Here is a 26,820-nt window from a genome sequence, read left to right as displayed (position 1 = left end):
TCTTGCACCCCCGGGTAAAGATGGCCCTGACTTTAGGCCTCATTCTACCAGCTCCCCTATGCAGGAGTGCCAACTTGATCCCACATCTGTGGCCGTGGGTGCCCGGGGCTGTGGGTGCCATGCGGCGTGCATGGCCTTGGCATCAAAATTTGTGGGTGCCTGGCCCCTTCATGGGGAATTTTGTGGGTGCTCAGGCACCCAGGACCTCAGGGAGTTGGCACCTTTGGCCTCCGCGCACTCCAAATTTCCCCATTCATTCTTTTCATTGTCAATTCACACAAACGCCGTAACCCCGACTCCTATCTTCTCTGCACAACATAAGCTCTCCTGGTTGGGACCATTTTTCACCTGTTTTATGTGTTGTTGTGTCCTTCACCCTAAGGTGGGTTACGTTAAAACGCAACACTGAAAACAGTTTGGCGTAAGTACCATCTGATTCTCCGGCAGCAGGATCCGTCTCGTGGTTTGGGCTAGCAGGATAATAGTCAATAAAAGTGCTTTTTAAAGAAGCGGTTTGAAGCAACTTACAACCACAGAAATAAAGCGAGTCTTGAAAAGATTCGGCATTTGCCAGAAGCTGCAAAAGGCCACACTGTTAGGAGCTGGTGGAAGTTGGATGTCAGAAAAAGCCTGGAGGGCACCAGCTTGAGATTGCCAGTACCAGAACTGGCGCTGTTAATAGGTAAAGGGTAAAGGGACCCCTGACCATTAGGTCCAGTCGTGACCGACTCTGGGGTTGCGGTGCTCATCTTGCTTTATTGGCCGAAGGAGCTGGCGTACAGCTTCCGGGTCATGTGGCCAGCAGGACTAAGCCGCTTCTGGCGAACCAGAGCAGCGCACGGAAACGCCGTTTACCTTCACGCCGGAGTGGTACCTATTTATCTACTTGCACTTTGACGTGCTTTTGAACTGCTAGGTTGGCAGGAGCAGGGACTGAGCAACGGGAGCTCACCCCGTTGCGGGGATTCGAACCGCCGACCTTCTGATTGGCAAGTCCTAGGCTCTGTGGTTTAACCCACAGTGCCACCCGCGTCCCTGGCGCTGTTAATAGGTGTCACATAATCCCCGTTCTGCAATAGTAAGAAATTGATATTTTTGTTTATTTATTGCATTTACACCCAACCCTCTCTCCAGCACCCATACATTGGAACTCCCTTCACCATCCTCTTTTTGGAGCATGCTAAGAATTTTCTGGTTTTTTTAGGAAAGCCTACCCAGATATATAGACGTGGGTTTTAATCCTATGGGTTTCTTGGCCTATCCTTGATCTTATTCCCCGCCTGGCCAATATTTTAAATAATCTTTTTTAAAAACTGCTTTACTGATGATTTCATTTTTCCATTTCGTTGTTTTCATAAACTGCTTTGAGGTAGTTGGGTTTTTTTGCTGAGGTTCTTTTTTCCTCTCCTTTCGTCACAATCGAGCATTATATACTTTTTCCGAATAATTAAAAAAATGAAAGCACTTACTCAAGGGGCAGGGAGAATTGGGTCAGTATCTCCGCTCCTTCGCCTTCCAAATTCTGTTGGTAGGACAAGACTTCTGGTTCCCAAGAGCTCCACAAATCTCTTGTTTTTACGTTTGTGTTGTTGTTGTTTTAAGACATAATTTTTTTTATTGATTTTTACAGATGTTACAAATTTATTTATATTTCAATACACGTTTTTCTCAAAATTTTGACTTCCCATCCTTACTTTTATTCTTACCTTATACCCACTGCTTTATATGACATACTTTAATAGAATTATGCTCTATTTTGCTTATCGCTGTTTTCACTTCTTCTCGTAATTCGAACCCTGCCCACGTTTTCATTTGAATATAACGGTTCTTCAAATAGTCCGAAAAGGGTCTCCACTCTTCCATGAACAGTTCGTCCCTTTTGTCTCTTATTTTTCTGTAAATTTCACCATTTCGAAGCCATTCCTCTCCTCCTTACTCTGAATTTCTCCTTCTTTCTATTTTCTGCATATACAGGATTCTGGCTTCTGCTGTTGCAAACCTAAATAGTTTAACCATTTTTTTCTGAACCTCCCTTCCTATTATCCCTAGGAGAAACCTTTTGGGAATAACCAATTTGAACCTTTTTTTCCATTCATCATGTATCATTTCCCCAAAGCCTTTTTACGCGTCTGCCACATATGCAGGCATGGGCAAACTTGGCCCTCCAGATGTTTTGGGACTACAATTCCCATCATCCCTGACCACTGGTCCTCTTAGCTTGGGATGATGGGAGTTGTAGTCCCAAAACATCTGGAGGGCCAAGTTTGCCCATGCCTGACATATTTTGCTGGTCCTGGGGGGAGGTTACCGTGAGGCGTGGTCAGAGTCTGGTCCTGGGTCGCGGGTCTAGAGACTGTCCACCAAGGGTGAAGTGGGGTCCAAAGCGAGGAGCCGGGCAAGGTCAAGAACTTTGGAAGAACAGGTCTGGGTGCTGGCAGAAACAGGTATTCAACGACGTTGCTCCTGCGACCTGGAACCGGGCTGACTGGGCTTTATCTCCTCTGAGGCCAGGGGCGGTCCCGGCCCACAGGTGACTCGCCTCTCCTGGCCTTAAGGCGAGCACTCCTCCTGGGAGAACCCAGTTCCCTCCGCCTCTCTGCCCTGAGCCTCTGCAGCTCAGGAGAGGCTGGAGGGTTACTGGACCCAGGGGGAGACTCACCTTCCCCTGACAGGGCTGGGAGAGGAGCACCTGCAGGCAATGGGTCCTTGATCACCTCTGCCAGAGCAGATTCAGCTGGTGCCTGCACCTGAGGATCCAGCACAGGTGAGGGCCCTTCAGATTCAAGCCCCTGCCCCAGCTCAGCCGGCCCTGGAGGCGGGGACTCCTGTGCAGGCTGGGATTCCTCTGGTTCAGCCTCTGAATCAGATTCCCAGGCCATCACACATATGGGGGGGGGGGGGAATAAGGCCCTTCAGTATGTTTACACTTCCAAAATTTACTTAGTGCATTTTTATACTTCTTAGCCACTTTTTACATTTGTGTTTTAAAGACAGTTAACCTTTTCATATTTTCCGGGAAGCAGTTTGAGCTCCTATCAAGGGCCACCTCGACGCTCAGATTTTCGCTCTTCCTTTCCCATGTTTGCAGGACTAAGAGGGATCTCCGGGTGCAGGTCTCGGACTGCATTCAACTGAGCCTCCACGGACGAAAAAAATTGGTCTCCGTGGAGACGTGCGCAGAACAAGCCACGCCCGACTTCGCCAAGAGCCGTGATGGCTTCGTGCTTCTCTGGCCGAGGAGATAAACACTGGTCAATTTTGGAGGACAGGACTTCATCCTGACAGCCCCTCAACGGAGAGTAAAAATAATCATAAAGGCAGCTCTGTTTTAGAATCATGCAGCAAAGCATCGCTGCTTGGACTGCTAGTGTGGCGTAGGAACCCTATCAAACAAAAGGAAAGAAGTACCTAGCCTTAGATTCTTTCCTTCGTTCTCTCTTTTTTAAAAAAATACTTTATTGACAATCTTATGCAACGAATACAGTACAGTGGTACCTCGGGTTACATATGCTTCAGGTTACAGACTCCGCTAAATAGTACCTCGGGTTAAGAACTTTGCTTCAGGATGAGAACAGAAATTGGGCGGCAGCAGCGGAGGCCCCATTAGCCAAAGTGGTGCTTCAGGTTAAGAACAGTTTCAGGTTAAGAACAGACCTCCGGAACGAATTAAGTACGTAACCAGAGGTACCACTGTATACATCTTCTTTAAATCTTATAAATGAAACAACAACCATATACAAGTAATACCCCATTTGTCAACAAACAATAAACTTAATTTATATTTCTACTACCTCTTGTTTTCTTCTCTATTTATTAACATAGATTAAAAAACACATAAGGGGACTTCCTATCGTTTCTTTCGTTCTCTATGCTAATCTGCATGGTAAAACTTGAAAGCCTCACTGGACAGAGCAAGGAAGGTTACTCTGACACTCCTCCCGATGGTGACATCATTCCTCCTTGCTCGGGGGGGGGGGGTGGTGGAGGGAGAATCCTTAAGCCACGCTACCCTGTGTTTTCCCCTTCAGTACGCCATGGGAAAATGAGCCAGAATCTGCAGAGACCTGTGTGATGTGGATTACGAGAAAGGGAAGAGACCAAGTTGTGTTCCCTGGGGCTCCCTCAGCCTTCGGTCCAGTATACCTGAAGGAGCGTCTCCACCCCCATCGTTCTGCCCGGACACGGAGGTCCAGCGCCGAGGGCCTTCTGGCGGTTCCCTCCCTGCGAGAAGCCAAGTTACAGGGAACCAGGCAGAGGGCCTTCTCGGTGGTGGCGCCCGCCCTGTGGAACGCCCTCCCGTCAGGTGTCAAAGAGAAGAACAACTACCAGACTTTTAGAAGACATCTGAAGGCAGCCCTGTTTAGGCCCTGGCCGACCATGCATGCGCCCAGCCACAGAAGTGGGAAAGGGACGCGTCATTGTCGCGATGCAACTCAACCCCGCTCTGTTCCACTACACAGGCAGCGTCGAGTTCAGCTGGCATCTGAAGGCAGCCCTGTTTAGGGAAGCTTTTAATGTTTGATGCATTACGGTATTTTAATATTTTGTTGGAAGCCGCCCAAAGTGGCTGGGGAAGCCCAGCCAGATGGGCAGGGTAAAAATTAAAAATTATTATTATTATTATTATTATTATTATTATTATTATTATTGAGTGCTGCGGGAGGCCAGTTTGGGGAAAGCTGCTTTGCAGCGTTGGTTTCTTCTGGAGGCAAAAGCAAACTCTTGTCTGCTGCAGTGGTTCTCAAAGTGGGTGATAGCAACCGGGGGGGGGGGAGCAGGATTACCTGGGGGGGGGCGCTAAGAGGCAAGCGGGGAGGCAGGGAGGTACAGATGACGGTCAGACTTTGAAAACCTGGTCAGTTTTGTTGAGCCAATTAAACAGTTCTAATTGGATCTTAGGGACGCGGGTGGCGCTGTGGGTAAAAGCCTCAGCGCCTAGGGCTTGCCGATCGAAAGGTCGGCGGTTCGAATCCCAGCGGCGGGGTGCGCTCCCGTAGTTCGGTCCCAGCGCCTGCCAACCTAGCAGTTCGAAAGCACCCCTGGGTGCAAGTAGATAAATAGGGACCGCTTACCAGCGGGAAGGTAAACGGCGTTTCCGTGTGCTGCGCTGGCTCGCCAGAGCAGCAATGTCACGCTGGCCACGTGACCCGGAAGTGTCTCCGGACAGCGCTGGCCCCCGGCCTCTTGAGTGAGATGGACGCACAACCCTAGAGTCTGTCAAGACTGGTCCTTATGGGCAGGGGGTAATTGGATCTTGGCCAAATTTGCAATTAATTGTTACTGTTTTACATTTTGCTGCATTGTTATCATTCTTAGTGCTTTTTTAATGAGGTAGGAAAGGCAGCGCTGTGGGTGAGATCGTGGAACCAAGAGGCCACCCAAAGTTTGGGAACCACTGCTCTGTTGCGTCTCCTAGTAAATGTTGCAAATAAAAACTACAGAGCTGCAACCAGTTGTCTTTGTAATAAATGGTTTATTTACAAAATGTGTGGCTTGATCGGGCATTATTGGGGGTGTAAAGGTAAAGGGACCCCTGACCACTAGGTCCCGTCGTGACCGACTCTGGGGTTGCAGCGCTCATCTCGCTTTACTGGCCGAGGGAGCCGGCGTACAGCTTCCGGGTCATGTGGCCAGCATGACTAAGCCGCTTCTGGCGAACCAGAGCAGCGCACGGAAGCACTGTTTACCTTCCCGCCAGAGTGGTACCTATTTATCTACTTGCACTTTGATGTGCTTTTGAACTGCTAGGTGGGCAGGAGCAGGGACCGAGCAATGGGAGCTCACCCCGTTGCGGGGATTCGAACCGCCGACCTTCTGATCGGCAAGTCCTAGGCTCTGTGTTTTAACCCACAGCACCACCCACATCCCTTATTGGGGGTGTAAAAGGTAAAGGTAAAGGGACCCCTGACCATTAGGTCTAGTCATGGCCGACTCTGGGGTTGTGGCGCTCATCTTGCTTTATTGGCCGAGGGAGCCGGCGTACAGCTTCCGGGTCATGTGGCCAGCATGACTAACCAGAGCAGCGCACGGAAACCTATGGTACCTATTTATCTACTTGCACTTTGATGTGCTTTCGAACTGCTAGGTTGGCAGGAGCAAGGACTAAGCAATGGGAGCTCACCCTGTTACGGGAATTCGAACCGCCGACCTTCCGATTGGCAAGTCCTAGGCTCTGTGGTTTAACCCACAGCGCCACCTGTGTCCCTATATAGTTGGTGTAAGGTAAAGGTAAAGGTACCCCTGCCCGTACGGGCCAGTCTTGACAGACTCTAGGGTTGTGCGCCCATCTCACTCAAGAGGCCTGGGGCCAGCGCTGTCTGCAGACACTTCCGGGTCACGTGGCCAGCGTGACAAAGCTGCATCTGGTGAGCCAGCGCAGCACACGGAATTGCCCTTTACCTTCCCGCCAGTAAGCAGTCCCTATTTATCTACTTGCACTGGCCTGCTTTCGAACTGCTAGGTTGGCAGGCGCTGGGACCGAACAACAGGAGCGCACCCCGCCGCGGGGATTCGAACCGCCGACCTTTCGATCGGCAAGCCCTAGGCGCTGAGGCTTTTACCCACAGCGCCACCCGCATCTTATAGTTGGTGTAGAAGCAAGCAAAAAAAACATGAATAAAAGGAGCTGGTCTTTAAGCATAAAAATTGCATATTAAAATACGTGTCAGATTTACACGTCTGGGGAGGTTTATGTAAACAAATGTTTTGGGGGTGCATCAAAAACAGTACAGCGAACTGCCTGATATCAATTGGCAAGGAGTTCCACAGTGCGGAGTCAGGTGAGCATGAGACTCTTCATCTCAGGGTCATGGATTTGAGCCCCGTTTGGGGCAAAAGATTCCTGCATTTCAGGGGGTTGGACTAGATGATCCTTGTGGTCCCTTCAAACTCTTTAAGTCTATGATTCTACTCTCTTGCGTTCAGAAATGAAGGAGCGAGAAGCAGGCGGCAATGTTACTGTGGGTTGTTGCTTTTAATGTTATAGAACTGGAGCTCCTAAGAAGTCCAGGCAAAGTGAATCACCGAGAGCTGGAAATTGCCATTAACGACTACAGTACGTGAATTTTCTTGCCTTGCTGTGGGGTAGGAGAGGAGCTATTTTGTCGCAAAGCATCTCTGGCTGTGATGGTTGGACACACCTGTTGGCTGATTCCCCACCCCTAGAACGCCCTCCTCCGTACCAACCTGGTCTCATCCGTCAGAAATGACATGTACTTAGCAAGTGCGCCAGCCGATGACGGAAAGGTATGCGATGGCTCAGCTCGTCACAGATATGAGTCAATCGAGGTCGCTCGCTCTGGCTGTGAACGGCAACAAGGAAAGTGGGCGGGGAGAAACCCAGGAGCCCACATCTAAAGCACTAAGATGGAGCCCAGTGGGTTTATAGCCAAATGTGATCTACTTAGAGTAAAGGTAAAGGGACCCCTGACCATTAGGTCCAGTCGTGGCCGACTCTGGGGTTGCGGCGCTGATCTCGCTTTACTGGCTGAGGGAGCAGGTGTACAGCTTCTGGGTCATGTGGCTAGCATGACTAAGCCGCTTCTGGCAAACTAGAGCAGCGCACTGAAATGCTGTTTACCTTCCCGCCGGAGCGGTACCTATTTATCTACTTGCACTTTGACGTGCTTTCGAACTGCTAGGTGGGCAGGAGCAGGGCCCGAGCAACGGGAGCTCACCCCATCGCGGGGATTCGAACCACCGACCTTCTGATCGGCAAGTCCTAGGCTCTGTGGTTTAACCCACACGGTGTTTCCATGTGCTTCTCTGGTTCGTCAGAAGTGGCTTTGTCATGCTGGCCACATGATCCGGAAAAAACTGTCTGCGGACAAATGCCGGCTCCCTTGGGCCAGTAAAACGAGATGAGCGCGCAACCCCAGAGTCATCCGCAAGTGGACATAACAGTCAGGGGTCCCTTTACCTTTACCACACCCTGCAACTCCAGCAACCTTCCAAACCCCCAGTTCACACCACAGGGCAAATGGGGAGGCACAATTCTTTTGCTTTGCCAATAGCCCTCAGTGGCCCTGTATTATTTCTTAATGGCCCTATCTTGTCTTTTTGCCTAGGGTAGCCCAGGAATTCCTCTGCAGCTTCTATTTCTCCCTTCACATCCTGAATAATCAAAATCCTACCAGTTATTAATTTCTAGGGTTTAGGGCAGGGGTAGGCAAACTAAGGCCCCCGCGGGGGCCAGATCCGGCCCAATTGCCTTCTAAATTTGGTCCGCAGATGGTCCGGGAATCAGCGTGCTTTTACATGAGTAGAATGTGTCCTTTTATTTAAAATGCATCTCTGGGTTATTTGGGGGCATAGGAATTCATTCATATATATTTTTTTCCAAAATATAGTCCAGCCCCCCCCTCAAGGTCTTGGGAACAGTGACTGGCCCCCTGCTGAAAAAGTTTGCTGACCCCTAGTTTAAGGGGTGTCTCCCCCCCCCCCCCCCCGGAATCTATAACACCATTAGAGGAGACAAAAATCGTCCTCCATCCTTATCTCTGGGTATACAGTGGAAGTTCTCTTCTTGTTGCTAGGTAACCGCAGCCCACCCAAACGCTTCTGGGATGTGGAGAGATGAGGGCTTATAGCTCCAGAGCGCATGATTTTGAGGCGTGATGGGCCTTCTGGACTCCAGATTCTCAGATGCCATCCATCATTCCCACGATTGTCCTCCAGAGCCCGCTTGTATTCGCTCAGCGAGACGCATCCCGTCAAAACATGCTTGACCTTGGACGGGGAAAATATTAACTTATCAGCAGCGAAAAAATACCTCCCACTCCTGATGCGTGCGAATATTGCATCCTTGACGGAGACCTGTTCTTGTGGAGTCTATTGTTGGAAAGCATATCTCTCAGCCGTCAATCTCTCCGTCTTCCTTCCCCCTCGTCCTCCAGCCTTGGCACAACACATCCCTGGCAGGGCTTCTAAGGCTGAGCGCATCAGAACCAGGAAGGATGAGGAGACGTCTCTGGGTTTGCTGGCCCTAAGAAACAGCAGCCTCATCTGGTCCAGCGAGCACTGACTGGCAGCAGCGCTCCAGGGTTTCTCTTTTTTTAATTTTTTTTATTAATTTTCAACATATCATTTTCAACAGTAATTAAACGTACTTTCATTTCTTGCACCATTTTTTTTTACTTCCATCAATCACATCTGGAAATTTTCCAATCTATTCACTTAATATACATTTCATGCTTCCACTATTGCATTTAACTCTCAAAACTAATATCTCTCTTCTTTCTCTGCTTTGCAATGTTTCATATATTTCTCCTTACAAAACCTCTTGCAGTCCTACTAGTGTAATTTGTCGATTACAGTGGCTCTGCAAATAGTTCGTCTATTTCTTCCAATCTTCTGTGAATCTCTGGTCCCGCAGGTTTCGAATCCTTCCTGTCATTTTGTCCAATTCTGCATGTAACCTGAGGTACCACCGTACTGGATTTTTTTCTGCCACAGACTCTCCCAGCTCACTAAAACCTGTTATAGTGGTACCTCGGGTTACAGACGCTTCAGGTTACAGACTCTGCTAACTCAGAAATAGTGCTTCAGGTTAAGAACTTTGCTTCAGGATGAGAACAGAAATTGTGCTCTGGCGGCGTGGCAGCAGCAGGAGGCCCCATTAGCTAATGTGGTGCTTCAGGTTAAGAACAGTTTCAAGTTAAGAACAGACCTCCGAAATGAATTAAGTACCGTATTTTTCGCTCAATAAGAAGCACCAGACCACAAGACGCACCTAGTTTTTGGAGGAGGAAAACAAGAAAAAAAATATTCTGAATCTCAGAAGCCAGAACAGCAAGAGGGATCGCTGCACAGTGAAAGCAGCAATCCCTCTTGCTGTTCTGGCTTCTGGGATAGCTGCGCAGCCTGCATTCGCTCCGTAAGACGCACACACATTTCCCCTTACTTTTCAGGAGGGAAAAAGTGAGTCTTATAGAGCAAAAAATACGGTACTTAACTGACACCTCCTCTTTCCAGTCTTATCCCTCTTCTCCTTTTCTCTACTTATCGTTGTCCCGCCGCCCCCCCCCCGACTCTGCACCTTCTTCCCTTGGGGGTTCCCCAACCTGTTCCTTCCACCATTCCTCTGCGTCCAACCGTCCCGTGTTGCTACATTGCATAAGGTAAAGGTAAAGGTACCCCTGCCCGTACGGGCCAGTCGTGTCTGACTCTAGGGTTGTGCGCTCATCTCACTTAAGAGGCCGGGGGCCAGCGCTGTCCGGAGACACTTCCGGGTCACGTGGCCAGCATGACGAAGCTGCATCTGGCAAGCCAGCGCAGCACACGGAAACGCCATTTACCTTCCCGCCAGTAAGCGGTCCCTATTTATCTACTTGCACCCGGGGGTGCTTTCGAACTGCTATGTTGGCCGGTGCTGGGACCAAGCAACGGGAGCGCACCCCACCGCGGGGATTCGAACCGCCGACCTTTCGATCAGCAAGTCCTAGGCGCTGAGGCTTTAACCCACAGTGCCACCCGCGTCTCACCCGCATTGCATAAGGTAGCTTCCTACATTTCCTAAAACAACTACCACAGCCTGCCCCGAAGCTGGCGCTCCCAGCTTTGGACTACAACTCCCATCAGCTGTGCTGGCTGAGGATGCTGGGAGTTGTAGTCCCAAATACGCTGCTTCTGTTCTGGGTTGCTGAGAGGTCCCCCTCTCCCAGATGGTGGGTTGAGCTGATGTTTTGCGTTCCGATTGTGATGGCTTGGGACTGGGGCTCGGACTCGAAACCAGAGGTGTCTCAGTCTGCACCGGATCCTTTGCCTCGGGCATCATCTGAACCAAGTCTGGGGCCTGATCCTGAAGAGTCCCAGTCTGCACAGGTTCCCCTGCAACAAGCACCAGCTTGGCCGAGTCAGGGGCCTGAGCCTGCCCTGGCTCCAGATGCGGGGATGACCTCGTTGCCTCCAGCTGGGCCATCACTTATAGCTGCTCCACTACCGGTTTGGTCAGGGGAGGCTGAGGCGGCTCCTGGGTCTAGTAACCCACCGGCATCTCCCAAGCTGCAGAGACTAAGGTCTGAGAGAAGGAGAGGCCTGAGTACTCACAGAAGAAGAAGAAGAGGAGGAGGAGGAGTTTGGATTTGATATCCCACTTAATCACTACCCGAAGGACTCTCAAAGCGGCTAACAATCTCCTTTCCCTTCCTCCCCCACAACAAACACTCTGTGAGGTGAGTGAGGCTGAGAGACTTCAGAGAAGTGTGACTGGCCCAAGGTCACCCAGCAGCTGCATGTGGAGGAGCGGAGACGCGAACCCGGTTCACCAGATTACCAGACTATCGCACTTAACTGCTACACCACACTGGCAGGAGGAGTGCTCGCCTTCGGGCGAGACAGGGAGGTGAGTCACTGGGGGAGCAGGACCGGCCCGCTACCCCGACAAAGATTAAAGGCTGTCGGACCCTGCCCCAGGTTGCGGGAGCAACGTTGCTGTACGCCAGATCCTGCCTGAGATCCTGTACCTGTCCTTGCCTGGTTTCCTGCCTCGTGTCCTGCCTTGACCCTGTCGGACTGACTCCTAGCAGAACCTTTAGATTCTGGACCGGACCTGGACTGCGTTTCTCGGGTTACCCACGGACCCAGAACACTGATGGTTGTTCCAACCATCTCTTGCACGTTTCTCAACTCACTAGCACATCGCCTAGAGATTCAGGTGTCTCACTAAATAAGGAGATTCTGACTAAACACTAGGGAGAACCTTCTGACCCCGAGATCTGCTCAACAGTGGAACGGTCTCCCTTTGGAGGTGATGGACTGTCCTTTATTGGAGGTTTATAAGCACCTGTCAGGGATTCTTTTGTTATTGCTGGGGGATGGACTGGATGATCTCTGGGGTTCCCTTCCAACTCTACAATTCTATACTTCCCTGTTGACTTGTGGGTGTTGCTTTGGAGCAATCCACCCAAAAGCCCTGCCCCACAGCAAGAGCTGCCTTGTGGTTGTTGTTGTTTAGTCGTTTAGTCTTGTCCGCCTCTTCGTGACCCCCTGGACCAGAGCACGCCAGGCACTCCTGTCTTCCACTGCCTCCTGCAGTTTGGTCAAACTCATGCTGGTAGCTTCGAGAACACTGTCCCACCATCTCGTCCTCTGTCGTCCCCTTCTCCTTGTGCCCTCCATCTTTCCCAACATCAGGGTCTTTTCCAGGGAGCCTTCTCTTCTCATGAGGTGGCCGAAGTCTTGGAGCCTCAGCTTCAGGATCTGTCCTTCCAGTGAGCACTCAGGGCTGATTTCCTTCAGAATGGAGAGGTTTGATCTTCTTGCAGTCCATGGGACTCTCAAGAGTCTCCTCCAGCACCAGAATTCAAAAGCATCCATTCTTCGGCGAAGAAGGCTGATCGCCGAAGAATTGATACCTTGCGGTGACAGACATTAAATTCAGAAGAGATTTTTTTCATTTCTGGCATTCCATTTTCTTCTTTAAAAAAAACAACAGTTAACATTTCTTCTGATTTTATTTCATTTTGCATAAAGTGCCATGGTCAGCAATCACCACCCCTCCCCTCCCCGCCCCACAGAAATCTCCCCTTCCAGTTTGCTCCCCGCAGTTGATACAGGTCAATACAACGTAGAAATCAAACACTTAGGCAAGACTCAGATAGTAAATATCATACAAAGAGATTTCAAATGCCCTCTGGAAGAGGGTTGGGTTTGTTTTTCCAAAACTTTAAATATCTTTTGGGTTCCTCATTCAGCACAGGGCAGGCCTGGGATAGGCTAAACAGTCCTGGTTGTGTTTTGCAATCCAGCCTTCCTTGCAGTCTGGAAGCCACTGGCCGGCTAAAGAAGAAGAAGTTTTCCTTGCCCAAGTGGGCGAGGGGGCAGATTTTGAGGTCGAGTTTTTGTCCCCCAGGCTCCCCTCAACCCCCATTGAGAAAGTTGCTGAAAAAACCCCACCAGAGGAATCAATAGAGGTTTGAAAGAGCAATCGTTGCCTCGGTATTGAAAATAAACGTCCAGTCCTATTGCATCATGAAAAGGAACTGTTCTTGTCATCTTGGTGTCCTAGTCTCAGGCTGGAAAGCAGGAAGAATCCAGCACATTTTTTTTGCGGGAGGCTCCCCATCCTTTTAAAATTACAAAGCAAACCATTCCAAAAGAGCGGAAAAGGAACCACGGGGAGAGAAAGAAAGACGGAAATTAAATAGATACATCTCAACATGCACAATGTCCATTATCCCCACCCCACCCCCTTAGGAAAGCTATTTACATTATTATATCTACATATCAGCATTTCCACCGAAGGGGAACTTGCTGGGGGTTTTTAGCAGCAGATGAGTGGGATCAAAAATCTCCCAGAGGCCCAAGAGTTAAAAGAGTCCCTTTGGCGGGGTGTGCGTTTGTAGTCTCCAGGGGTTTACCCGACTGGCTTTTCCTGCTTTTTCGAGGATGGGGTTCTTCCCCCCAGTCCAAATCTGTAGGTTACAACCATAATGGCCCAGGCTGCATCCCGTGGCTAGGATGGGGCTAGTTTGAGCTATGCAATAGGGCTCCCTGTATTTTTCCCTTAAATAAAATAATAATAATATCCACATGTCACCATCAAATTATGTGCCAACCAACGAGGAATCCTGCAGCTTGTATCAACGATGCAAATTTGTAGGGGAAAGGACATGGGGCTCCTCTAGATGCAAGTGTGTCTTTCAAACCCATAAGGCAGAGAAACTTGGCTTTCGTAAGGGAACTGAGGTTCTTAAGAGGTTTAATTTGGTGCCCGTGGTTGATTTCTGTGCTTGCTTGGTCATGGAATACACACACGGGCTTGGCTGTCCAAATGGGTCACTTTCCACCACCTTGTTTAGGGAAGAAGTTATTCCCAGCTTTGCGCATCTGCCCCAGTTCTAGATCAGAGGTGTCGAGAAGCAGTTATCTGGATGAGCCCCGCGGTTGCAGAACCTGGATCTTTTATAAAAAGAAGTCAACAGCCGAAGCCCATTATTACAGATATCCTCGCTTATAAAAATATATGTGTACAGGTAGCAATACGGTTTGTGTGTGCCTCTATAATGTGAGGGTTTCTCTCTCTCATTCCTGCTTCTCTCTAGCTACGTAAATATCCTATACAGAAGGACCCGGCATGTGTGTGGCAGGGCTTGGGGGACAGAGCTCAGGGTTCAAACGCCTGTTTAAAGGGGTCAGATTCAGGTGGCTAGGAAAGATTCCCCTTCTCTTGCGGACCTGCTGTCAATCAGAGCAGGAGTCAAGAACCTGCGGTCGTGCAGGTGGTGTTGGATGCTGAACTCTGAACGGCCCCAGGTGGAGTCTAATAATAATAATAATAATAATAATAATAATAATAATAATAATAATTTATTATCTATACCCCACCCTTCTGGCCGGGCCTCCCCAGCCACTCTGGGTGGCTTCCAACAAAATATTAAAATACAGTAATGCATCAAACATTAAAAGCTTCCCTAAACAGGGCTGCCTTCAGGTGTCTTCTAAAAGTCTGGTAGTTGTTGTTCTCTTTTATATCTGGTGGGAGGGCATTCCACAGGGCGGGCGCCACCACCGAGAAGGCCCTCTGCCTGGTTCCCTGTAACTTGACTTCTTGCTATGAGGGAACTGCCAGAAGGCCCTCGGAGCTGGACCTCAGTGTCTGGGCTGAAACATGAGGGTGGAGATGCTCCTTCAGGTATACTGGACCAAGGCCGTTTAGGGCTTTCAAGGTCAGCAGCAACACTTTGAATTGTGTTCGGAAACGTACTGGGAGCCAATGTGGGTCTTTCAACACTGGGGTTTGACATCATCTGGGCAACGAGGTTCTCCACTGCCGGAGCCAGGACTTTTTTTCAGTCGGAACTCGCCGGAACTCAGTTATAATAATAATATTAATAATAATTTATTATTTATACCCCACCCATCTGGCTGGGTTTTCCCAGCCACTCTGGGCGGCTTCCAACAAAACACTAAAATACAATATCCCGGCACCTCTCAGGTGGACACCACTGTCGTTCTAAGAGAAAGACAGAGGTGTTCATGGCGAGTTCCAGCACCTCTTTTTCTAGAAAAATAAGCACTGCCTGGAGTAGACATTACTAGACTGGCCAGCAGTCTGGCTATGTTTAAGGCAGCTGGGTTTCATTTCTGTAAAGCTCTCATGTCAGCCTTCATCAACTGGGATGTTCCCCCATGGCAGATGTTTACGGACTCCAAATCCCATCGGTGTTGTGGTCCTGTTGTGCAGAGCTCGTTGGAGACAAGAGTCTCTGAGATGTGCTCAGCATATGAAGTTGGTAGAGCATGAGGCCCTTAGTCACAAAACCAAGGGTCCAGATGTGGAACAGGAAGCATCAAGGTAAGGCCAAGAACCACAGCATCCGAGAGCTCTGCTTAAGAAGGCAGAAGCCAGCTGGTTCTCATCAATGCCTTCTCCTCCGCTTCCTGGAAGGCTGATCAGCTACAGGTGAAGTCACTCTGCCTTCTCCCCCTTCAGGCTGCTGTTCAGCAGGTGAAGCTGACTACTGGCCTCTGACAATCAGCCCATTAGCCACTGATGGGCGTTGGAGTCCTAAACATCTGGCGGACACCAGGTTGACGAAGGCTGGGTTCGCCCTGCTTGTGGGGCCGTAAATGTGGCAAGCGCAGGAAACGCTGGGTGGGGGTTCTGTAGCCGTGATTCCTGCATTGCAGGCGGGGTTGGGCTGGATGACCTTGTGGGGTCCCTTTCAACTCTATGATTCTGCAACTCCCACCAGCCCCAGCATCAGGCCACACGGCTTGATGGGAGCTGTGGTCCAAAACATCTGGGGGGCACCAAGTTGGCGAAAGCTGTCTTACGTAACGCAGAGATTGGGGGCAGCTACCTTGGAACGAGTGACGCCTCTTGCAAAACCGGAAAGGGCTTGCTCTCCCTGCCTGCAAAAAACAGGCGATGGACAATTACAGAACTGGGATCACATAGCAACTGGGATTGCAGCCCTCTCGCCGGCGAGGAAATTCTGCAGGACTTTTGGCTAGCCAAAGCAGAGAGGGCAAATATTTCACGGCCTCGGGCTTCAGGGTTTTGCCAGGGTTTTGCTGAGATTGACAGGGAAGTTCAGGCGGCACATCGATGTGACCATCACACACACACACCTCTCTATCTTTCTCAACCTCCCCCTTCTCCACAGGCCCTGTTGAATCTAAGAAGTACGACCTGCAGCAAAAAGTTGCAGCGTGACACATTGTGCTCCGCATTCCTGTCGCCCCATTCCATTCCCCCCAGTGAGAATTTTGCAGCCACATATATGATCTTCTCTGGGATGTTTTGAGGGCAACCGCCCTCCCCAGATTTCTTTCCTTCTAACTTTTTTTTTTTTTTTTAATTATCTCTGGGAAACTTGGGGCTTCTTGAAGCCTGGCGATGGCTTTCTATTTGTGTGACGTTAGTTTGGGCTCCATCAAGACCCATCGTTTACAAAAGTTCACCATGAGCATATTTGTTTCCTCCTGCTATTCAATTCGAACTAAACAAACCCCTGTGTTGCAAAAGAGAACGTCGACAATGTTTAGGCAACACGATGACCATATACATACGTAATAGACAATCTTTATAGAATTCCTTCAAACAATAACAAGTTCAAAACGAAATCTTAGTCACAAAGTCTCTGGAAACCTTTAAATGAAGCGAGGTGCCAAACTGTGTACGGTGAAAGGTAAGCTGTGGAGTATTTGTATATTCAGCAAATATAATGTCCGACACTGAACAGAGATTCTGGATATTGACTGCTGTTTCGTAGATCTTCGTCAGCGTGGTGGGAGAATATAGAATTGTTTCATAAACCCATCTTATTTCGAATGAATATATGTGAATGAAAATATCAAATGCTGTGGAGCATTCATCTCTGTTCAGTGTTGGACATTATATTTGCTGAATACACAAAGCTCCACAGCTTATCTTTCATCGTACAAAGTTTGGCACCTCGCTTCATTGAAAGGTTTCCAGAGACTTTGTGACTAATATTTCATTTTGAACTTGTTATTCTTTGAAGGAATTCTATAAAGATCGTCTATTACAGATGTATGGAGGGACGTGGGTGGCGCTGTGGGTTAAACCACAGAGCCTAGGACTTGCCGATCAGAAGGGCGGCAGTTCGAATCCCCGTGAAGGGGTGAGCTCCCGTTGCTCGGTCCCTGCTCCTGCCAACCTAGCAGTTCGAAAGCACGTCAAGTGCAAGTAGATAAATAGGTACCGCTCTGGCAGGAAGGTAAACGGCGTTTCCGTGCGCTGCTCTGGTTCGCCAGAAGCGGCTTAGTCATGCTGGCCACATGACCCGGAAGCTGTACGCCGGCTCCCTCGGCCAATAAAGCAAGATGAGCACCGCAACCCCAGAGTCGTCCACGACTGGACCTAATGGTCAGGGGTCCCTTTACCTTTGTTACGTATGTATATGGTCATCGTGTTGCCTAAACATTGTTGACATTCAATTCGAACTAAACAGATCTGTTCAGATGGCGAGGAGGATGCAGGCTTCTTGAATTAAAATGCGGGCGACCGTGTTTGGTGCAGAAGGGCATGCTTCTGTGGCCTGGGGACAGCAGACAGACCTGATCCGTAGTCCTGGCAGAAGAATGACCTTACTAGATCAGACCAAAGACCCACAAAAAATGAAGTACTGGATCCCCACCCCCAATAAACATTTTACTGCAACTTTTTGTGGCATGCCACAGAACCCAAACTGCTTTTGCGTTTTAACATTTGAAGACAGGTGAATTTTTTCCTATTTAAGGTTGCATGTATTCTCTACAGACTCGGAAAACCACTGCAATTTGTGCTTAGAAAAAATAAAAATAAAGCAAGATTAGACTTCACTGTTCAATAAGGTGAGGGAAGGTGGCACACTGTTGCTGTTTTTACTGGGCCTCCCCTGTTGCACCCTCCTTTCCACAGTGACCAAACTGATGTTTGCAACAAGGGATAAGAACCCTATCCCTCTTGCGTCACTGCTTGCCAAACGGTTAAGAGTGTCGGAGCGAGACCTGAGAGGGACCAGGGTTCGAATCACCACTCAGCCATGAAGCTCACTGGGTAGTAAGTCCCTGCCTCTTAGCCAACACTACCTCGCAAGGTTGTTGCGTGCCCAGCTTTGGCTGGGGAGGGCGGGATATAAATAAAATATTATTATTATTATTATTATTATTATTATTATTATTATTATTAAATGAGGAGAGGGAGAGAACCACCTTGAGCTCCCTGGAGAAAAAGTTGGGGTATAGTTCAACGAAATAAATAACTTGGTTTTCCAGCAACTGGTAGTCAGAGGGATGCCCATCTCTTGAGACCAATGGTAGCCGCCATTTTGTCCCACAAATTGTTTCTAGACTCCTTTTAGATCTGGTGGCAGATTTTCCACCCCGGGTGACGCCAAAATTTGGCACCCAGCGCAGGCGAATGGTTTATGCCCCCCCAGTCCTAAATGGAGGTGTCGGCCAACACATTTCTCAGATGACCAATCGGAAGGGTCCGTGCTGCCTGCCAATCACAGGGCCTGATGTTGCTCCCACGAGGTTCCCAGTCCCTGGTCTCCATCCTCCCCTATATCGAATTGTGCTATTTAAAGAATAGCATCTGATTGCTTCCTGCCTCCCTTCGGTGACCTGCAAAAAAAGGAAAATTCTAGGGGGATTTACTGAAGGTTTCTATAGACAAGCAAGAGACCTTTTAGCATAAGACTAGGACTTCATACCACGAAAAAGAAAGGTTTTGTTCCTTAATAAAGGAGCCCTTTCATCGGGTGAAGGAGTTAAAGGCTTTTTTCTTTTCTTTTCTTAAAGAAAACTCTAGATTCTGACTCGAAACACACACGCAACCTCTCTCTGCTGGTGGTTCAGCTGCAACCTCCAAATTTTGCCAGTTGCCATGGAAATCAACAAGAGATAATGTTATATATATGTACACAGGGTTGTTTTTTTTAAAAAAAAAAGGGGGGAGGAAGAGGTCAAATTTTCTTTTCTCTCAAAATGCAGCAAACTAGTCGTGTGTCTGTGTATGAGAACTTTGATATTGTGTTTTATTTTATATTGTGTTTTTATGTTGCTAGCCGTCCTGAGATCTGCGCATGAAGGGCAGTATACAAATTTAAGTAATAATAATAATAATAATAGGCATACAGGAAGTCCCAGCTTCGGTCCTCTAAAGTGGAAGAGACTCCCTGTCTGAGCCCCTGCCGGACCGTGAGGACAATATTGGGCTCCCTCAGCCTCCGCCAACCTGGTGCCCTCCAGATCTTTGGCAGCTGCAAAACATCTGGGGGCGCCAAGTTGGCAAAGGCTGGGCCTGACTCGGCTAGCTGGACCAGTTGCCCGACTCCTTGCAAGGCGGCTTCCTCTGTCCAACTACAATTCCCAGGGTTCCTTGGGGCAGGAGCTACAGGTGACCAGGTGCCACACACAAATTGGGTTCCTGGGTCTTTATTCAGGCAGCAGATGGGAACATCTGGGCCTGTCTGCTTCTTCCCATCCCGGTTGCCATGATGCTGTTGCTACGTGGGATGAGATGCTGACAAAAAGGCTGGTCACCTGACCAGGGGCTGGGAGACGGGCAGGCCAACCGGCCAATCCAGGCCATTCTTGCCACCAGGGCACCCGACTGCCATGTCTCCTTATAAGGGGGCTCTGAGGAGAGCCAGGGTGGCCTAGTGGTTAGAGCGTCGGCCCAGGACCTGGGGAGACGCAGGTTCGAATCCACACATGACCATGAAGCTGGGTGACGCTCGCCGCTGCTCAGGCTCGCCTACTTTACAGGGTTGTTGTGGCGATAAATTGGGGAGGGGGTGAAGAGCTATGTATGCCCCCTTGATATCTTTGGAGGAAAAGGTATAAACCTAATACATATCTCAAAGTTTGCCACTTCCCGAAATGGCAGTTTGGGAGGGGGGCGAGCCTCCATCTTGGAGCCCGAAGGCACAGACTGGGAGTGGGGGAGAATATAATAATTTAATAATTTGTTATTTATACCCCGCCCTTCTGGCTGGGCTTCCCCAGCCACTCTGGGCGGCTTCCAACAAAATATTAAAATACCGTAATACATCAGACATTAAAAGCTTCCCTAAACAGGGCTGCCTTCAGATGTCTTCTAAAAGTTTGGTAGAATAATAATATGAGGGGTCCACTTGCAAACTGGGGAGCAACTGAGGTTGAGCGAGAGAAAAGGCAGACCATCTTCCGCCATGTTAGCTTGCCTGCCTTCTGGTGGGTTGGAGAAGGCCAGGCTGGTTAATACTGGCTATAAATAATACCTTTGGGGTGTCAGCTCTGTTCCTGATCTCCACATCAACATGCCATGAAGGTCAGACAACAGACAGCATGAACTGGCCAACACCACTGTGACTTCCTTCCAACTATATCTTATGCCAGCCTTTGCCAAATGGGCTGCTTCGAACTACAACTCCCATGATGCTCTGCTCACCTGCTTGGCAATTTCCGTGAGGATTCCATCAGGGCAAACCCAAACATATCCTGTTGTCAAATTTCTCAAACGGCAGGCAAATAACAAAGGGAATCTGCCCTGCTGATTTCTTCCACTTATCCATCAGGCTAATTATTTGCATCCCAGCTAGTTGTTACAAAAACTGGTTGCCGGAATTAGCTTTTTTTCTTCCTCCTCCCTCCTCCTCCTCCAACTCTTTTTCCTTTTGTGCTGTGTCCATCAGACTATAATCTTGCAGCAGGACTGGGCTTTTTTAAATCTCCCTGTAAACATCGTCCTCTCCCTAGGGAACGGCAGCCCTGTGATGGCCAGCAGGGAATTTCCAGTAGCTTCAAAAAACTAAGTTTTCCAGGAGTCATTTGAGGAAGAAGCAACCGCTAAACGGGTTCGAAACGGGTGTGGCCTTGTATGCACACCCAGGGAATTTACATTTCCATGTGGAAATAGCAGGAAATGTCCAAGCTATTGCCAGAGGCAGATATAAGGCAGAGCAAATGGTTTCACAGCACAGCAAGTATGACATAGTGAATTGAGCAAAAGGGAAGGTGAGAGGCGGGGAGGGAAGGGTACCAATTTTTGGCCTCGCAGAGAGCATCGCTAAAATTTGAAAGACCGAAGTCGTCCCCCCGCAGATGTACAACCCAACAAAGGCACATTGACCCTCAGCGCATTGCAAAGGATCTTGGGGTGCCTTTCCGGGGTCTCACACTGCTTCTGTGGCATCCCTGATAATACTGCAGCCTGCAAGCGATCGCTTTGGTCATCTGTGTGGCCATCCCAGCTGTGACAACACATCCTAAGGTAAAGGTAAAGGGACCCCTGACCATTAGGTCCAGTCATGGCCGACTCTGGGGTTGCGGCACTCATCTCGCTTTACTGGCCAAGGGAGCCGGCGTACAGCTTCCGGGTCATGTGGCCAGCAGGACTAAGCCGCTTCTGGCGAAACAGAGCAGCGCACGGAAACGCAGTTAACCTTCCCGCCGGAGTGGTACCTATTTATCTACTTGCACTTTGACGTGCTTTCGAACTGCTAGGTTGGCAGGAGCTGGGACCGAGCAACGGGAGCTCACCCCATAGCGGGGATTCGAACCGCCGACCTTCTGATCGGCAAGTCCTAGGCTCTGTGGTTTAACCCACAGCGCCACCCGCGTCCCATACAACACATCCTAGAAGGTTTTAAAAGAGGGCTGGACCAAATCACAGGAAGAGGAGAGGGCTATCGATGGCTACTAGACTCAGCCCCCAGAGGCAGCAATGATTCTGAATACCAGGTGCTAGAAACCGCAGGAAGGGAGATCGCTCCTGTGTTCGAATCCTGCTCGCAGGCTTCCCACAGGCATCTGGGAGAACAGGATGCTGGACTAAACACGCCATTGGTCTGATCCAGCAAGCTCTCCTTATGTACTCACCCTACTTTGCAAATAATTCTGCCCTTAATTAAGGGTCCCCCGCATAAACTGCCAGCACAAGGGACTCCACTGGGACCCCCCTGTGAGGGTTAGGGGACTGTGACCTTCGCTGTGGTCGCAATCCAGATTCAGGGCCTGGAGTTTGTAGTTTGCAGGGCAAAGGAGAGGTCCCATGGAAACATGAGAGGCCTCCTCTTTTTGCAATGTAAAGTGCAGGCACAGGGAGCTCAGTTCTGGAACTGCAGTGGGTCCTGTTCCCCTTGTGTCGGAGACACTGATCCTGATCAGACCCTATTGGCTGTCTTCGGCGGCGGGGGGGGGGGGGGAGAGAGACAGTGACCCTGAACTTAAGAAGCAGATTGATGCAGATCAGGTGATGTGCAATGTGGCCCTTACTCAGAATTCACTGTGTGGCTCCTCAATTTCCCCACCTCTTTCCCCCCTCTGCCTCCCACCGCAGAACTAAACCCCAAAGAGTAGCCAAAGCCCAAGGGTCAGGCCGGCGTCTTCCACTCCTGCCTCGAAGGATCCCTTTCCCCATCCTTTTGCACAAGCAACACACCCGATTCGACTCCAGGAGGGCAAGAGGCGGCCATTCTAATGAGGACGGGAGAATTCTAGCAGCGGTTGCAAACGGACTTGGTGCTGAGGGCAGAGCTGAGAGCTGAGGGAGGGCGACAGGACCCCCAGAGCCAAAAAATGGGGTCTGGAAATGCGGGGGAAGGAGCTAGCCTCGTTAAAAAAATAAAAATAAACTTAGTACAAATAGTGGCACCTCCATACTTAATTAGTGCCCAAGGCGGACGGGCAGATCTGCAGACTCGCTTCTCGCCTCTTAGACCCAACCCAATTTTCAAAAATTATTTTCCTGTTCCCCAGATCTTTCCGCTCACCCACCCCACCCAAAGCTTTTTGGGAAGTTCAAAAAAATAATAATTCAGAATAAATGACACCAAGGGGTGTAGGAAACCCCTTCTGGCCTTTTCAAAAAACAGTGGCAGAGGTCCAGATACCTTTGTGGGTTCCTCCCTCGTTGCTTTATATTAAAAAAAAAAAAACAGCTCTGACAGACAGACGGATAGATTTCTGAGCATTCCACCTCCACCCACCTCGTCCAACACCTTCCTTGAGCCCGTCTGACTCACTGCAGCAAGCAGAGAAAGCAGTTGTGTGTTTTGGCAAAGGCCTGGCCTCAGAAGGAGACCTCCGGGCCACCAAGCATCCATTGCCCTCCAGGGACCAGGAAGGAACAGGTGAATCCAGCCAGGTCCCTGGTCCTCGCCAGGAGAACCAGTCACCGGTCCAGGATGCGAGCAAAGTCTTCCCTCTTGGCGTTGCCCTCGTTCTTGAGGTCGGCGAAGACCTGGGTGAAGTAGTGTGGGTCGGCGTTGATCCGAAGCATCTTGGCGCTCATGGCGTTGATGATGCGCAGGCAGCGGTTCCAGAAGACATCTTTGGAGGCCTCCACCAGGAAGGGCTTCAGCGGGTAGGAGATCTCGTTGCCCATGTAGGAGTAGGACAGGTAGAGGCAGGTGAGCAGGGCGGCCTGCAGCTCGTGTTCACTGGCCACCGTGTCCCCGTCGATCATCTCGCGGCACAGCAGGTAGACGAAGACCACGTTGGCCGGGGTGACGAAGGCCTGGTCTTGCCAACCCTGCAACAGCAGGGAGCGGTCCACGCTGCGCAGCCACAGGATGGGCTCGGTGGGCGACAGGTGCTTCAGGCGGAAGCAGCGGCGGCACAGGAACTCGCCCAGGCACTTCAGCAGTTCGCTGGTGGATGCCTGGACAATCACCCGCCGGGGGGACGATGCGGTGCCTCCTCCGACCACGCCGGGCTTGAGCGTGCCGGAGGAGCGCTTGGAGCTGAGGGGTGCCAGCGGCGGCTCGGCCCCGTCGAAGCTGGCGAGGTTGGCGCAGGAGAGGGACTTTTTGACGTTCTCGTGGTTCAGCTGGGCCACGTCCTTGGCGTGGCCGTAGTTGCCATTGTTCTTCGAGGGGCCCTTGCTGCCGCCCCCGCCGCCCCGCGACCCCTTTTTCTTGGTCGAGGCCACTAGCCGCTTCCAGGTCAAAGCCGGGATGAACATGGAGTGTCTCTTGAGCCCCTTCTCGGCCTTCTGCCCACCGCCGCCGCTGCCCTTGGCACCCGCCAGGCCGGGGTAGTGCGCCAGCGAGCTGGAGGAGCCGTCGTCGTAAAGGCTGGTTTTCCGCAGGCCCGGAGAGAGGGACAGCACCGTCCCCATGGCGTCAGAGGGAAGGGAAGGGGAAAGAGGGGGCGCTGGGACGGAGCAGGCGGGCGAGGGGCAGAGTCAAAGCACCCCAGGCCCACTACAAGCGACCACCCGCAGGAGCCCAGGCCTCATGGCCGGATTCTGCCTCGGTGGGGGTGTTCTCGCCTGGACTGGCCTCTGGAAGCAAAGTCACCTCCTGCTTGCCAAGGGATGGGCTGCCAGACCAACGTGGCCAAACACACCTAGCCGGGGTGGGGGTGGGGAGACTTATCGGTGTTGCACCAGCGTCGTGGCCTCAGTGCCTGTGGCGCTTCTCATCCTGCAACTGCTGCTCCAGTCCACCCATTTGCAAACTTGCACGCTCGGTTTCCAGTGCGCACCTCTGCTGCGCCCTGGGAATAATTCCGGGTTTTGCAACTCAGTTTCCAGCCGCTGCAAAAAGCGCCGGCGCTCCTCTGACGGCCAGGCGGATTGCAAAGCTTGCAGGTGTCGTGTGTGTGAGGGAGGGGGTGCCTCCTGCCCCCCCAGATGGGGGAAATCCTTGCTGGTCAAAGCTGGTGGTTGGAGACAGGGCGCGCGCAGACGTCGCCAAGCGTTGCTGCGGAAAGGTGCTGTTGCAAAACCCCAGCTGCATCTGGGGATCCCGGTGGGAATCGATTCCCTTCCCCCCCACCCCCACTGACCTCTTTTTAAAAAAACCTAGATCCTGTCCGATCGGTCCCCAGACGGACTCCTCCCGTCGCCGCCGGGGGGCGCCATGCCGATTTCCTTCTCCTTAGTCCCTGGAAGAAGGCGCTTGTGCTGCACCCCTGGGGCTGCGTGTGGGGGGCTCCCCGTTTTTCCTCCCTCGTCTTCCTTGCAAACGGCGGATGGGGCCCCCGGGGCGGTCAGATCCTGCGCTCTCCCGACCACCACGACGCTGCTGCTGCTGCTGCCGCAATCGCGCCCGGCCGCCCCCTCTCCGGTGCCATCCGAGAGGAGCGATGGGGGCTCTTGTGGGGCGGAGAGGAAAATCCGGATTTTCCCCAGGAGAGCTGCTGCTGCTGGTGGGGTTTAAGTGGGGGGGGGGGGAGCGTGCAGATGCGCAGAGGCTCCGCCGCAGGAAGGATGCTGAGAGCCAAACGCCGGTTCGAAAGGAGAGCGCGCTGTGCAACCCGGGATCCTCTTCCAGCAGTGCGGATGGTCCGTGTTATTTTTGGGATGCGGGGCTGCGGAGCCTGGATGCGACCGATCTCCCTCCGGGGCTCCTCGCCGGCGGCTGCCTTTGGACTCGCCGCCTGTCTGGCAGCGTCGGATGGGGATGAAGCAATGAGATGCAAAAAGGGGGGGGGGGGAGGGAAAAGGAGGAGGAGGAAGAGGAGGAGGAGAGGGATGGTCCAGGGATGCTGAGCGCCCAAGATGCCAAACGCGCAGGCAAAGAGGATGGAGGCAGCCTCGTCTCTCGGGCTCCCCCCGCTGGCCCACCGCGGGAATTGCAAGGGAGCAGCCCGGAATGCCGAGTCACAGCGCCGGCCCGTCCTTCTTAGAAGGGCAGGGGCACCCCAAGGGTCATCTAGTCCAACCCGCTGCAATGCAGGAATCTCAGCTGAATGATAATGGAATTGTAGAATCGGAAGGGCCCCTTAAGGGTCATCTAGTTCAATCCCTTGCAATGCAGGAATCTCAATGCAAGCATCTGTGTCGGATGGCTGCTTAATAATAATAATAATAATATAATTTATTATTTGTGCCCCGCCCATCTGGCTGGGTTTCCCCAGCCACTTTGGGCAGCTTCCAAGAAAGTATTAAAAATACATCAAAATGTCACACATTAAAAACTTCCCTAATCAGGGCTGCCTTCAGATGTCTTCTAAATGTCAGGTAGTTGTTTATGTCTTTGACATCTGGTGGGAGGGCGTTCCACAGGGCGGGTGCCACCACCGAGAAGGCCCTCTGACTGGTTCCCTGCAGCTTTGCTTCTCGCAATGAGGGAACCGCCTGAAGCCCCTCAGAGCTGGACCTCAGTGTCCAGGCTGAACAATGGAGTTGGAGACGCTCCTTCAGGTCTACTGGGCCTTTGAGGCCCTTTAGGGCTTTAAAGGTCAACACCAACACTTTGCATTGTCCTGGGAAATAGACTGGGAGCCAATGTAGGTCTTTCAAGACCGGTGTTATATGGTCTCGGCAGCCACTTCCAGTCACCAGTTTAGCTGCCGCATTCTGGATTAATTGTAGTTTCCAGGTCACCTTCAAAGGTAGCCCCACGGAGAGCGCATTGCAGTAGTCCAAGCAGGAGATAACCAGAGCATGTGCCACTCTGGCAAGAGAGAGTGGGCAGGGAGGGTCTCATCCTGCGTACCAGATGGAGCTGGCAGACAGCTGCCCTGGACACAGAATTGGCCTGCGCCTCCATGGACAGCTGTGAGTCCCAAAAACCTCCAGCGAAGGGGAGTCTGCCACCTCCCAGGGGAGTCCTTCCATGCCACTGCCTTAGCTGGCACTGCACTGCCCAAGAGGCAGTCTGAGCATGTGCAGAGTTGGTTTTTGGGACACGTGTCCTGTGCTGCTGCAGGGGGCGCCGCAACAATGCTGTAGAACAGAGCAAGAGAGATGGGGAGGCACCCAATTTTTGTGCTGTCCAGGGCGCGGCTGGAATTTGAAAGTCCAAAGCCTGCATGTGGTGTGCGCATCGGGCAGAGCTTTCCAAACTTTTCATGTTGGTGGCACACTTTGTAGACACGCGTCATTTCACGACACAGTAATTCAGTTTTACTAGCAAACCAGAGGTTAAACTA

General features: G+C 51.0%; 2 protein-coding genes across 2 annotated transcripts in view; one reads left to right on the top strand and one right to left on the bottom strand.

Moving 5' to 3' along the window:
* The window catches only part of LOC114607764 (unconventional myosin-Ig-like), an 86,504-nt gene extending 82,977 nt beyond the window's left edge, over positions 1-3,527 (top strand). Inside the window, exon 22 of the mRNA XM_028751196.2 lies at positions 3,089-3,527. Within this exon, the coding sequence (XP_028607029.2) occupies positions 3,089-3,245 (157 nt within the window). The 3' untranslated portion in view covers positions 3,246-3,527. The remainder of the gene's footprint in view (positions 1-3,088) is intronic.
* A 19,122-nt stretch (positions 3,528-22,649) lies between these two features.
* LOC114607439 (cyclin-dependent kinase 5 activator 1-like) lies at positions 22,650-25,464 on the bottom strand. The gene has a single exon (XM_028750619.2). The coding sequence runs from the start codon at positions 24,056-24,058 to the stop codon at positions 23,111-23,113; it is 948 nt and encodes a 315-aa protein (XP_028606452.1). The 5' UTR covers positions 24,059-25,464; the 3' UTR covers positions 22,650-23,110.
* Positions 25,465-26,820: the final 1,356 nt, after the last annotated feature.

Source organism: Podarcis muralis, chromosome 12 (genome assembly GCF_964188315.1).
Source record: "Podarcis muralis chromosome 12, rPodMur119.hap1.1, whole genome shotgun sequence".
Taxonomy (NCBI): domain Eukaryota; kingdom Metazoa; phylum Chordata; class Lepidosauria; order Squamata; family Lacertidae; genus Podarcis; species Podarcis muralis.
Note: the sequence above shows the minus strand (reverse complement) of the source record. Positions and strands in the feature narration are given on the sequence as shown.

Excerpts from the sequence above, each read along its gene's own strand:
- LOC114607439 (XM_028750619.2), bottom strand. The coding sequence starts at position 24,058 with ATGGGGACGGTGCTGTCCCTCTCTCCGGGCCTGCGGAAAACCAGCCTT.